General features: G+C 36.3%; 1 protein-coding gene across 2 annotated transcripts in view; it reads right to left on the bottom strand.

Moving 5' to 3' along the window:
* The window catches only part of LRRC7 (leucine rich repeat containing 7), a 575,718-nt gene that overhangs the window by 53,114 nt on the left and 509,200 nt on the right, over positions 1-13,404 (bottom strand). For both annotated transcript variants that reach the window (XM_043877735.1, XM_043877734.1), the window contains one exon: positions 1,775-1,996. In XM_043877735.1, the coding sequence (XP_043733670.1) occupies positions 1,775-1,996 (222 nt within the window). The remainder of the gene's footprint in view (positions 1-1,774; positions 1,997-13,404) is intronic.

Consider the following 13,404-nt stretch of genomic DNA (forward strand, 5'->3'; position numbering starts at 1 on the left):
CTTCCCTTAATGTAAACATTGACTGTTTAAGTTTTCACCTCTCAGTTTGAAAGACACCTCATGTTTTTAGAGCTGCAAAAGACTTGCAATGACTATAAGTGCATTCTCTATGATGTTTTAAATTTAATAAGTATTTGAATTAAAACTTAGTAATCCTCTCATTAAGTCAAGCTATACAATTTATGTATTTTTGGAGTAATAAGGCTAAAAGGCCTTTAAATTTAGAGTGTTCAAAATAACTGCATGCTAATACTAACCCTTGGAGAAGGATATGGCAATCCACTCCAGTATTCTTGCCTGAAAAATCCCACAGACAGAGGAACCTGGTGGTCCATGGGGTTGCAAGAGTCAGACAGGACTTAGCAACTAAACAACAAATAACAATACTAACCCTATCACTAAAAGTAGGTGATACAGAGGGCAATGATATCAGTGGATTTCAATGTACTGATTCTGGGAGAAAGAACTTTTGTAATAACTTATTTTATTAATTATGACTGCTAACAACAGAAATAATTAAATCAGAGAATTAGACTGAAGTTACAATATTTGTAATGAAGAGGATATGAACAATTTTTAACCTAAGATGCCTGTGGTAAAGTGTAATTTAAAACTTTATTAACTTTTAAAAATCTCTGGAGAATTAAAAACCTCAACTCATTACCTTATTAAAGACATCTGTCTGCTTTATTTTACCTTAAATCTAACACTTGGCCTAGATCAAGGCAAGATAGGAAGAAAATTATCATAAAAAACCTATGATTCTGAGAATGACTAATATATAATCTCAGGTTCAAGAAGGGTATTAGAAAACACAGGAGATTTCTAGAGCAGCTGGGATCCAAATAATAAATGATTCTTAATAGCATAAAGGAAAAAGCTGGAGAACGAAGATAATCTTATTTGATATGTTTAGAAAACGAGAAGGGTGATTTGTGAAGCTTTGAGTAAGCAATAATAAAGTGAAACCTTTACAAACCATATTAAGGGGTTAGTGAAGTCAGTAGGAGCTTTGCCTTATTATCTACAGAATGAAATAAGGGAAATTAATTTTCTGAGGGTATTAAGATCTTGATGTCTTACTTTCTAAGCTTAATATGACTCAAAAGATGAGAGCCTATTCAATGTTCTAGCCTTAAGGAAAAAAATAAGATTTTACAATGGAAAACCAAATCCTAATTTTAGGTAGATAAGAAGAGCAGCAATTTTTTTTTTTTAACTACATGGTATTTATCAATAGCTTTTGGAGCATTTCAGGAATGTTTCCCTCCTAACTGCTTTATCATTTTGATCATAGCAAAGATTTATCTCTGTGTTATTCAACAATTAGAAGATAAAACTTAAAAAAAAAAAGTTCCCACAAATAGAAGGGAATATACAGTTTCCTTTATACACTGTTAATTTCGCCAAAGGCCTTGGTGAATACACCTAATTCATTGAAGCACTTTGTAACATTCAAAAGCTGTGCTGAAAAGTTAAATCAGAGTTGAGAGTAGGTACAAGAAGATGCAGGATAAACCAGAAAAACTATTTCAATTCATCAGTTTTTCTCTATGTGAAATAGGCATTTTAACCAACCGTCAATTTCTATATGTTGTAGATCTTAACCACTGAAAATGACAGTAAAATCACTACAAAGAGGGCTTCAATCCGTTCAATATGGTGATGCATTAACGTGTCTCAGGCTACATTAATGAGGGAAGGCAAACCACAGACTGCTGGGACTTATCCACACATTTCCTAAAAATTCATCAATTATAAGAACTCCTCTCACCTGCTCTGGATATCCATCCATACTCCTTTGCCCTTTAGTTTGAATTAAGCACCGTCCAGGCTGAGGTCCCCGAGTGGCCTGTGAAGAGGGGATCTGAATGGGCAATGGTGACTGAAATTGCTGGATGGTCACTTTGTTTATGTTTCCCTCATATGGCTGCTGCTCCCGACTACGATGCTGAAGGCTTTGGGAGCCCATCAAGGTCTGGATGTGGCTGCCTGCCTGTGGAGAAGATAATCTGTCAGAAGATTTGTGGTGTTGAAAGGATGTGATTAAAGCAGGGGGGTGGGGAAGCACAGAGTAAGTAAAGTGGCATCATTTGGGCTTTCAGCCATGGCTGGAAAGGATAATGAAAAAACAGTAAGGGTCTGCCTACTGTGGTCTGTGAAAATGTTAATATCAGAGCAAGGTCACATTAAATACATTCATAGTCATCTGATGGCTTATCAAAGGTGATATTAACCCCCATTTTAAGGGAACAAAGTTCAGTCTGAAAAATTTCAAGAAGAAAAAGTCACAACCTAAAAAATAAAGAGGTGAACCATCTGGCATTTCATTTTGAATAATGGCAGAGAAAGAAATGTAACGTGAAACACTGGGGGAAATGATAGAAACTAATTCCTAATTCTGAAGCAAAAGAATTGAATTCCATATTTTTCTTTATGCCACACGTATGTATAGGAAGCTTGTTTTCATGAGTATAATTGATATTTATTCGTTTTCTCTATTATTAAACCAAGAATACTTTTCTGGGAATCTTTAAATTCCATTAAAATTAATCATGTGAAATTCTTGTGTCTAGCCTGTAGAGGCACTAGTTATGCAAGTGAAGTGAAAGTCGCTCAGTCCTGTTGATTTTTTGTGACCCCGTGGACCAGTCCATGGAATTCTCCAGGCCAGAATACCAGAGTGGGTAGCTGTTCCCTTCTCCAGGGGATCTTCCCAACCCAGGGACTGAACCAAGGTCTCCCGCATTGCAGGTGGATTCTTTACCAGCTGAACCACAAGGGAAGCCCAGTTATGCAAAGGTCTTTAATATGAGCTCTGCATGCAGATCTTGACATGAGCTTTCAGAGATTCATCAGTACCCCATTTAAAGCAACAGCGATCATTTATCAATCCATGTGTGGTTGCTTCCCCGGTAGCTCAGCTGGTAAAGAATCCACCTGCAATTCAGGAGACCCCGGTTTGATTCCTGGGTCAGAAAGATCCACTGGAGAAGGGATAGGTTACCCACTCCATTACTCTTGGGTTTCCCTGGTGGCTTAGCTGGTAAAGAATCTGCCTGAAAAATGTGGGAGTCCTGGTTCGATCCCTGGGTTGGGAAGATCCCCTGGAGATAGGAATGGCTACCCACTCCATTATTCTGGCCTGGAGAATTCCATGGACTGTATAGGCCTTGAGATCGCAAAGAGTTGGACACGACTGAGCAACTTTAATAAGGGTAGTTGCTAGAGGAGAAAGGGCATGGGAAAGTTTGGTCTCCAATCTTTACATGAAACAATATCTAATCTAGTTCTTTTTTCACTCCATTTTCTCACCTTCATTCTAGCATGGGTTTCTTGAGTCATTCTACCTGACATCTTTTCTTCCAAGGAGGCAGTTCTGTTTGTGAGTTGATAGAACATGACTTTTATTAAATAAAATAAATAACATGCCTTTTATTTATTGATTGATTGATTTGGCTGTACCAGGCATCCTGTGGGGACCTTAGTTCCCAAACCAGGGATTGAACCCATGCTCCCCTGCAATGGAAGGGCAGAGTCCTAACCACTGGACCATCAGGGAAGTCCCCTAGAACATGACTTCTAAAATTAAGTATGGTTTAACGTGGAGGTCTAACTTGGGAAATGAATGCTCATCCTTAATACTTTTGAAACTATATTTTAATGCTGTGCTTGGTAGTACACCATCATTATGGAAGGATCTGAGGGATTACTTTCTGAATTCATTGTCTTTCTTACTGATGTTTTAAGGGTAGGCAATTTGGAATTTAAAAGTAAATTTCACCTAAGAATTCATTAGTTATGAAAGTTTGTGAATTTTCCTGACTAATCAAGATTTTTGATTACTATGAAAAAGTCAGATTGGAGGACCAAGGAAAGTTTATTTAACAAGTATTCAAGGAAAAGATGACTTCATTACTTTAAAGTTCTTAAAGAGGAGCAACATAAGGGATATAAGGAGATGACAGTGATCACCGGAAAATCATTTGGAGAGGGAAGGCATGTTATTTGATTTCAAACAACAGGTATTTCAGCTAAGAAAATATTAAAAATTACTATTTGGCAATATGTAAGGCAAAGTAAAAAATCATTTGATTATATTTTAGATATCCAACTGATTGTTTTACCATGTACAATTTTTTTTTTTTTTACATTCAAAAACAGTAAAGATATTTCAGCCACGAGAAATTGGAAGAAAAGATGCAAAAAGAAGTTTCAGGCACAATATCAAACACAGCACGATATCAAAACAAATATCATACCAATACTGTCTAATGTAACCAGGGATCACAAAAACTATGACATCATAAGCACAATCAAGATAAACTCATAATAGGCAAATGCGTATTTCTCTAATATATCTATTTCCTTCTCAGAAATCTAAATGAAAGATGTCACAACTTTCTCAGCCATTCTAGAAGACTGAACACACTTTTGGCCAAGTATTTCCTTTTTGCAAATTCCATTCTCTCGCACCTCCATGGAATTTCATGTTCTCTTGTTAGGTAGGAGAGGAAAGCCATGCTAAGCCCAGTATCACATTTTGAGCTACTGTGCTCTGAATGGACTCACTGGCCTGCTGAGTTACTTGGGGAAACTGGTTTCCTGGACTTAGAGGAGCTGGGGGTATAGGCTGACTAAGACTGACTGGCTGGACTTTTGACTGACAATTGACTTTATATTCGCTTCTTGTCTCCATTGATGTAGTATTCATGGGTATTCAGTTAGTGCTTGAGCCAGTGTAAAAGAGGAAGACTGGCTGTTTAATTGAAAGTGACAGACAAGCAAAGAATTTTTATACCCTCCAAAATTTAGAGGGGTCCAGAACATAACTCAATTCCCAACAGCATAATTCACAAGAGATAATCAATGATTGCTTAGCCAAAATTTCATTGATTAGAATATTCTGATAATGGTCTATTCAAGGGTAAAAAACTATGCTATAGTTTTAAAACATATTATATTATAGCCTTCAAAATTATTTTTATTTTTTTCCTTCTGATTGGAAAGTTTGAGCTTTAATTATGCTTTGATGTGAAACCTTTAAGGGCAAGCACCATATCATACTTAACATCTTTCATAGCTGGCACTGTAACTTATATTTAATAAACAATGGCTATCATCCAAACACTAGGTGCCAGACAATGTGCTAAAACTTACTTTGTACATATTATCTCCTTTAACCCTTACAATAAGTATTAAGGGATTAATTATTATTAACTGTTATTATTTAATTTTACTGAGGAGGAAACTATGGCTTGGAGAGGTTAAGTAACTGTCCCAAGTAATTTGCACAACCGGGAAACTGGCTGGACCAGGATTTGAACCAAGGCTCTCTGACAATCAGAGTTCATGTTCTTAAATGCATTATTATAGTGGAACAACCTTTTCCTCCAATAGTTAAACTATGAAATGAAAAGGAACCACAAAAAGGAACAAAAGTATCAGGTTGTTGAGGAAGGGTATATCAAATTTCTTTAGCAGTCCTTTAATTTGCTAAAGAGCCATTACTACTTTTTGAATTAGGTCTATTATCTAATTTTAGATCCTATGTATATGACTTAGAACTTTATACTTAAGCAAATAGGAGGATGCTCTGTGTATTTAGCAATCTTTTCATGATTGTAAAATAATAATGCTCATGTTCTCAGATGGCTTGGCAAAACATAAAGTGGGCATGGAAGGAACATTCTGTAAAATGATTTTGTTCACATCAGCAGCAGTTCTTTCACCCTCTATTGGGGCTACAGGGTGCAATAAATGGGAATGGGTGAAGACAGCTATAGAAAGCAAAGAATTAACACTAAATTTTATGTGAAGTTAACCAAACATAAATGACGCAAGACATCTAATGGAACAATTATGGTGTGGAGGGACTATAAAGAGGAAGTTTTTTTGACTGGCACAGAGGCTTGAGAAAAGTAATAAGGATGCTCATGAAGAAGTATAAAGGACTGACGAAAATGTAGAAAATGTCAAGAGACTGAATTTGTTCAAGTAGAGGGTTAGCTATGAGAACATTGACTCATACTGAAGGAGAATTTGGACATGAAGTTTTCTATAAAGGTTGAGTTGCACATTTTGAATGATAAAAAGAAATAGAGAAGATTTGACATTTGTTTTGAACTTTCAAGGGGAGGTTGAACAGAATAACATGTATTTCAGGAGAACAGTATGGAATATGATGTTTTCAAGTTGACCCAAAAACATAGTGTCAAGGTTTACAGAGAAAAACTCCAAACATCCCAAGGAAATATTTATGTCAAAGCCACAGGAAAAAAAAAAGTGACTTGATACCAAATGGCAGTGTTCATATGCAATTTATCCCACAGCTCATTATTCTGTGGAAATTTGAAGGGTTTGGGGGGTTTGTATGATATAAAATAGATGATTTTTTTCACTGCAAGTTGTGGTTCACACTATTTTCTTAGAAAAGACTGACAAGTGTATCACTCAATTTGGCTATCTGTTTTACTACTCATCTTGGCTCTTGGACCACTTGTAATCGCTTCCAAAAATTAAACATAGCCTCAAAGGATGACAATTTATGCCATTGAGAATACTCAAATGGATACAATTCATTTTCTAAAATTAAGTTCAAAAGAGTTATAAAAATATTTGGGTGCAATGTCAACAACACAGAAACATCTACAAGGAATAAAGTAACCGATTTCAAGGAAACAGCAGTACTCATTTAAATGAGTCGGTTTCAATAATTTTGTAAAACAACAACAAAGCAGTTCTATCAGTCACTATCTACACCATATACTCTGCAGTACCTTTTTTTTTTTTTTAACATGTAGGGTTAAGTGTTAGAAATCAGGACAGTAGTATTTCTGCTTCAAGTAGATGGAGTAGACATACTTTCCCCTATTCTCTCCATTAAGAACAATGAAAAACACTGACAATTATAAATAAACACATATAGGAAAACTCTGGAATGTAGACTGAAGAGACTAAGGACCAAGTAACAACATGGTGGTAAATTTCTCAGGTTTTATTTTTGTGTCATATATCCCAGACTAGAAGTTGAAAAAGTGGACATCCCCAGAATGCCAACCAGTATAGATGAGGAAAGCCCCAACAAAAGCCTATTCTCTCTAGCCAAAGGACAAGGAAAAAAGGGCATCCTAGCAAGACAGAAAGCTTTTAGATAACAATTGCTCTACTATAGCCAAATACCATGGAAAGGACTGTGGTCCCACCATGACAATGCCAGCAAAGACCAAGTGTGGAGAGGAGACGTCTACCCTTATAAGGATTTAATAAGGCACAACACTTCTGCTGGGGTGGTGTCAGAGAAGCCTAAGTGAGGTGTCAGTGAATGCATCCCCATTGGCCAGTAGTAAGCCACTTGCACCCAATGGTGTCAGTGGAGACCTCACAAGGAGCATGGACTCACAACCCAACCCTGCGGTAATGAGGCACTCCTCTACCTTCACATTAGGGTGGTTAGAGAAGTCTTAGTAGACAGCCAGGCTTTTCTCCATCACTTAAGTACAATGAGGCTCCTCCTACTTGGGTATCAGTGGAGACCTTCTGGGAGCTGAAACTTCAATCCCCTAACAAAACTGAGGAGACTTTGCCTCAAGTGTCACTTGATTATAAATGAAAAAATTGGACTTGTACCCCAACTTGGCCAAAATGAGGCAACTGGAGTGGTGTCAGAGAAGACCAGTTGCAACAGATGATTTAAATATAATTCAGAGTTTTGTAACATAGTATGAAAATGTCTAGGTTTTAACCATACCAAGAACAAGGAAGATCTCAAACAATAAAAAAAAAAAAAAAAAAAAAAACACTATAGATGCTAACACTGAGATGACAGAAATTAGAACTAGTTGACAAAGATTTTTAAGACAACAATAAAAAAATGCTTCAGTGATCAATTACATACAGGCTTGAAACAAATAAAAGAATAGAAACCCACCAAAGGAATATAATGTCTTAGTAAAGAAACAGAAGATGTAAAGAAGAAACACAAGGAAACTTTACAGTTAGAAAATATAATAACTGAAAAGCTCCGTGTATGGGCTTAACATCAGAATGTAGAGAACAAAAAAATAAAAGAAGAAACCTGGAACATTAGGAAAGGAAAAAGAACACGACAAGCAGATATATGGGTAAATAAAATGAGCTTTCTTTCTCTTCTTGAATTTTCAAAATTGTGTTTGATGATGAACTAAAATTATGGTACTATCTGAGGCAATTCTAAATGTATGTAGAGGAAATATTGAAGACAATCGTAAGAAGAGGACAGTGAAGGGACATGAAAGAAGGCAAGATTTCTTACCTACTTCACTTGAGCTGCTAAGTGATGATGCTAATGGACTCTTGTAAGTTATGTTTACATAATGCAACACCAAGAACAATCACTAAAAAAACTACAAAAAAAGATATACTAAAAGCACTGTAGATAAATAAAAATTAAATTCTAAAAGATATTCAAATAATTCAGAAGCAGGAAAAAGAGAAGCACTAAAAGAGAACAAAAAGAAAACAAAACTTAAAACTTAAACCTTAATGTGTCAAATTAAATGCAGATATATTAAATATGCAAATTAAAAGACAGATCTTGGAAGGGTAGATTAAAAAACATTGCTCAATTATATGCAGACTATAACAAATAACTTCAAATATAATGACATAGGCAGGTAGATATTAAAAGGGTTGAAAGTAAATGTCATGCAAATATGAATTAATGGAAATGAGATGTGGCTGCATTAATACCAGATAAGGCATATTTCAGAACAAAGAAAATACACTAGGAATAGAGAGGAATTTTATGTGACAAAAGAAGAGTCAATTGACCATGAAAACATAGCAATCCTAAATGTATACACAACAAGAAAACAGAGGTGCAAAGGTTTAAAATAAAACTGATGAACTAAGAAAATAGACATTCATTATTGCTGGGAGAAATATCAATAACCTCAGATATGCACATGACACCACACTTAAGGCAGAAAGTGAAGAAGAACTAAAGGGCCTTTTGAAAGTGAAAGAAGAGAGTGAAAAAGTTGGCTTAAAGCTCAACATTCAGAAAACTAAGATCATGGCATCCGGTCCCATCACTTCATGGCAAATAGATGGAGAAACAGTGCAAACAGTGGCAAACTTCATTTTTTTGGGCTCCAAAATCACTGCAGATGGTGACCACAGCCATGAAATTAAAAGATGCTTACTTCTTGGAAGAAAAGTTATGATCAACCTAGACAGCATATTGAAAAACAGAGACATTACTTTGCTTAACAAGGGTCTGTTTAGTCAAGGCTATGGTTTTTCCAGTAGTCATGTATGGATGTGAGAGTTGGACTATAAAGAAAGCTGAGCGCTGAAGAATTGATGCTTTTGAACTGCTGTGTTGGAGAAGACTCTTGAGAGTTCCTTGGACTGCAAGGAGATCCAACCAGTCCATCCTGAAGGAGATCAGTCCTGAGTAATCACTGGGAGGGCTGATGTTGAAGCTGAAACTCCAATACTTTGGCCACCTGATGCGAAGAGCTGACTCATTTGAAAAGACCCTGATGCTGGGAAAGACTGAGGGCAGGAGGAGAAGGGGATAACAGAGGATGAGATGGTGGGATGGCATCACCAACTTGATGGACATGAGTTTGGGTAAACTCCACGAGTTGGTGATGGACAGGGAGGCCTGGTGTGCTGTGGTCCATGGGGTCACAAAGAGCTGGACTCGACTGAGTGACAATCTGAACTGATTGTTACGGTTGGAGATTTCAACATGCTTCTCTCAACAACTTATAGAAAAACTAGACTGAACATTATGACGAAAAAGAGATATTCAACAATACATCAACCAACCAGATCTAATCATCACTTATAGAACATTCTACCTGATAGGAGCACTATACACATTCTTTTCAAGTTCCTACAGTATATTCACTGAGATAGACTATATCCTGATTTGGAAAACAAATTGCAACAAATTTAAAAGAGGTGAAATTACACAAAATGTGTTCTTTAATCACAATAAATCAAACTAAGAATGAATGATAGAAAGATAAAAAGAAAATATTTAAACATTTGGGAGTTAAAAATGTAGTTCTAAATAACTCATGGATCAAAGAAGAAGTCTCAGGGGAAATAAAATATTGAACTGAATGTAAATGAAAATTCGTGAAACAAAGCTAAAGTGCATATACTAAAAAAGAAAACACCTTAAGTCAATAATTGAGATACTACCTCAGTTGCTTAGAAAAATAGGAGTCAAATTAATCAAAGCAAGCAGGAGGAAATATTAAAAGTGTAGAAATTAATGGAACTTAAAATTAATTACAAAATAAAATAAATAGTTGTTTTTTAAAAGATCAATAAAATTGACATACATCTAGCAAGACTGAAAAAGCAAAAAAAGACAAATTACCAAAATCAGGAATGAAGGGGATATCACTACAGACTCTGCAGATATCATGAGAATAATATGGTAAAACTACAAATAACTACAAAAAATTTGACAACTAATATGAAATGGGCTACCACTTTTTAAAAAAATTTTAATTGGAAGCTAATTACTTTACAATATTGTGGTGGTTTTTGCCATATGTTCACATGCATCAGCCATAGGTGTACATGTGTTCCCCATTCTGAACCTCCCTTCCACCTCCCTCCCCATCCCATCCCTCAGGGTCATCCCACTTTCTTAAAAAACACTAACTACCATAACTCACACAATATGGATTAGATAATTTGAATAGCCCTGAAACAATCAAGGTTAGCATCAGTAATGTTAAAATTCCCAGGAAAAATATCTCTAGGCCCAGATCATTATACTGGATAATGTTATGTGATGAATCTTATTTATCCTATCAAATATTTAGGTTAACAGTAATTCTATACATTATTTTCCAGATAATAGAAGAGGAGGAAAAGCTTCCCATTTTATGAACAAAACCACAAAAGGACAGTACAAACAAACAAAAAGCAGAAAGAAAAAAGAAAGGAAGAAAGAAAAAGAAAACTATAGACCAATATCCTTTAGAATACAGATGCAAAAAATCCATAGCAAAACAGTGGCAAAATAGAATTCAGCAATACATAGAAAGAATTAAACATCATTATTAAGTGGGGTTTATTTGAATAATAAAAAGCTTGCTCAATATTTGAAAATCAACCAATGCATCATATTAATGGCTACAGAAGAAAAATCATGTGATCATACCAAAGGAAGCAGAATAAGGTTATTGTGAAGATGAGTGTATTTATGTCAAGCACCTTAGTACCATGCCTAATATATACTGTAGATACTACTTCATGATTAGGATAACCAAACTATCATCTTATTTTATTTGTGTACAGCCAGGGCTAATTCTGATGTTAAAAATCTATGTTCTCCCATTTGGGTGTTAGAGGACAAACTTGTACAAAGTCATGGAAGGAAGCCCTGAAGGTTGAAAGAGAGGCGGCAGGAGGTTGTTTCTTTTGCTCTCAGGACATAGTAACAGTGCATTCTGCTGACACAATGCAGTATTATGTGGAGGACTAAAATTTGCTGATCTTAAATTTTTAGAGTCGAATACTGGTGATATACTCCAGTATTTCAAATGACAGATAAAAAGGTGAGGCAATAGGGCCTTTCCTTTCAGTTCATAAGCCTTAGGATGGCAGCTGACTGATGCGGGCAGGCAGTCATTTGTGGCTTATTGAAACTTTATAAGCATATTCTTCTATGATTAAAGGTCAACTTACAAAACACAGCTGTGTAATTGGAAATTATTAACTGCAATGAAAAAAAAGGGGGATCCATAATAGTAAAAGTGATGAAATTAGAGATAAGTCAACACTTTCCACCTACAATTTGTTCTATGATGATGTTGACTTTTACATGCCTGAAATAAATAAATAAACAGGAAGATGTTAGCAATAACAGCAAAAGTTTGATAATCATTTATTTCACCCTTGAGATTTCTAGGAACATATAGGTGGTGAACCTAATAGAATGGACCTAACAGAAGCTGAAGATATTAAGAAGAGGTGGCAAGAATACACAAAAGAACTGTACAAAAAAGATCTTCACGACCCAGATAATGATGATGGTGCGATCACTCACCTAGAGCCAGACATCCTGGAATGCAAAGTCAAGTGGTCCTTAGGAAACATCACTATGAACAAAGCTAGTGGAGGTGATGGAATTCCAGCTGAGCTATTTCAAATCCTAAAAGATGATGCTGTGAAAGTGCTGCACTCAATATGCCAGCAAATTTCGAAAACTCAGCAGTGGCCACAGGACTAGAAAAGGTCAGTTTTCATTCCAATCCCTAAGAAAGGCAATCCCAAAGAATCCTCAAACTACCACACAACTGCGCTCATCTTACATGCTAGTAAAGTAATGCTCAAAATTCTCCAAGCCAGGCTTCAATAATATGTGAACCATGACTTACAGATGTTCAAGTTGGTTTTAGAAAAAGGCAGAGGAACCAGAGATCAAATTGCCAACATCTGCTGGATCATCGAAAAAGCAAGAGAGTTCCAGGAAAACATCTACTTCTGCTTTATTGACTATGCCAAAGCCTTTGACTATGTGGATCACAATAAACTGTGGAAAATTCTGAAAGAGATGGGAATACCAGATCACCTGACCTGCCTCCTGAGAAACCTGTATGTAGGACAGGAAGCAACAGTTAGAACTGAACATGGACCAACACTGGTTCCAAATAGGAAAAGGAGTATGTCAAGGCTGTATATTGTCACCCTGCTTATTTAACTTATATGCAGAGTACATCATGAGAAACACTGGGCTGGATGAAGCACAAGTTGGAATCAAGACTGCTGGCAGAAATATCAATAACCTCAGATATGCAGATGACACCACCCTTACGGCAGAAAATGAAGAAGAACTAAAGAGCCTCTTGATGAAAGTGAAACAGGAGAGAGAAAAAGTTGGATTAAAGCTCAACATTCAGAAAACTAAGATCATGGGATCTGGTCCTGTCACTTCATGGGAAATAGATGGGGCAATGGTGGAAACAGTGGCTAACTATTTTTCTGGGCTCCAAAATCACTGCAGATGGTGACTGCAGCCATGAAATTAAAAGACGCTTACTTCTTGGAAGAAAAGTTATGACCAACCTAGACAGCATATTGAAAAACAGAGACATTACTTTGACAATGAAGGTCCATTTAGTCAAGATTATGGTTTTTCCAGTAGTCATGTATGGATGTGAGAGTTGGGCCATAAAGAAAGCTGAGTGCTGAAGAATTGATGCTTTTGAACTGTGGTGTTGGAGAAGACTCTTGAGAGTCCCTTGGACTGCAAGGAGATCCAACCAGTCCATCCTAAAGGAGATCAGTCTTGGGTGTTCATTGGAAGGACTGACGTTGAAGCTGAAACTCCAATACTTTGGCTACTTGATGTGTAGAGCTGACTCATTTGAAAAGACCCTGATGCTG

The sequence above is a fragment of the Cervus elaphus genome, chromosome 20 (genome assembly GCF_910594005.1).
Source record: "Cervus elaphus chromosome 20, mCerEla1.1, whole genome shotgun sequence".
Classification (NCBI taxonomy): Eukaryota; Metazoa; Chordata; class Mammalia; order Artiodactyla; family Cervidae; genus Cervus; species Cervus elaphus.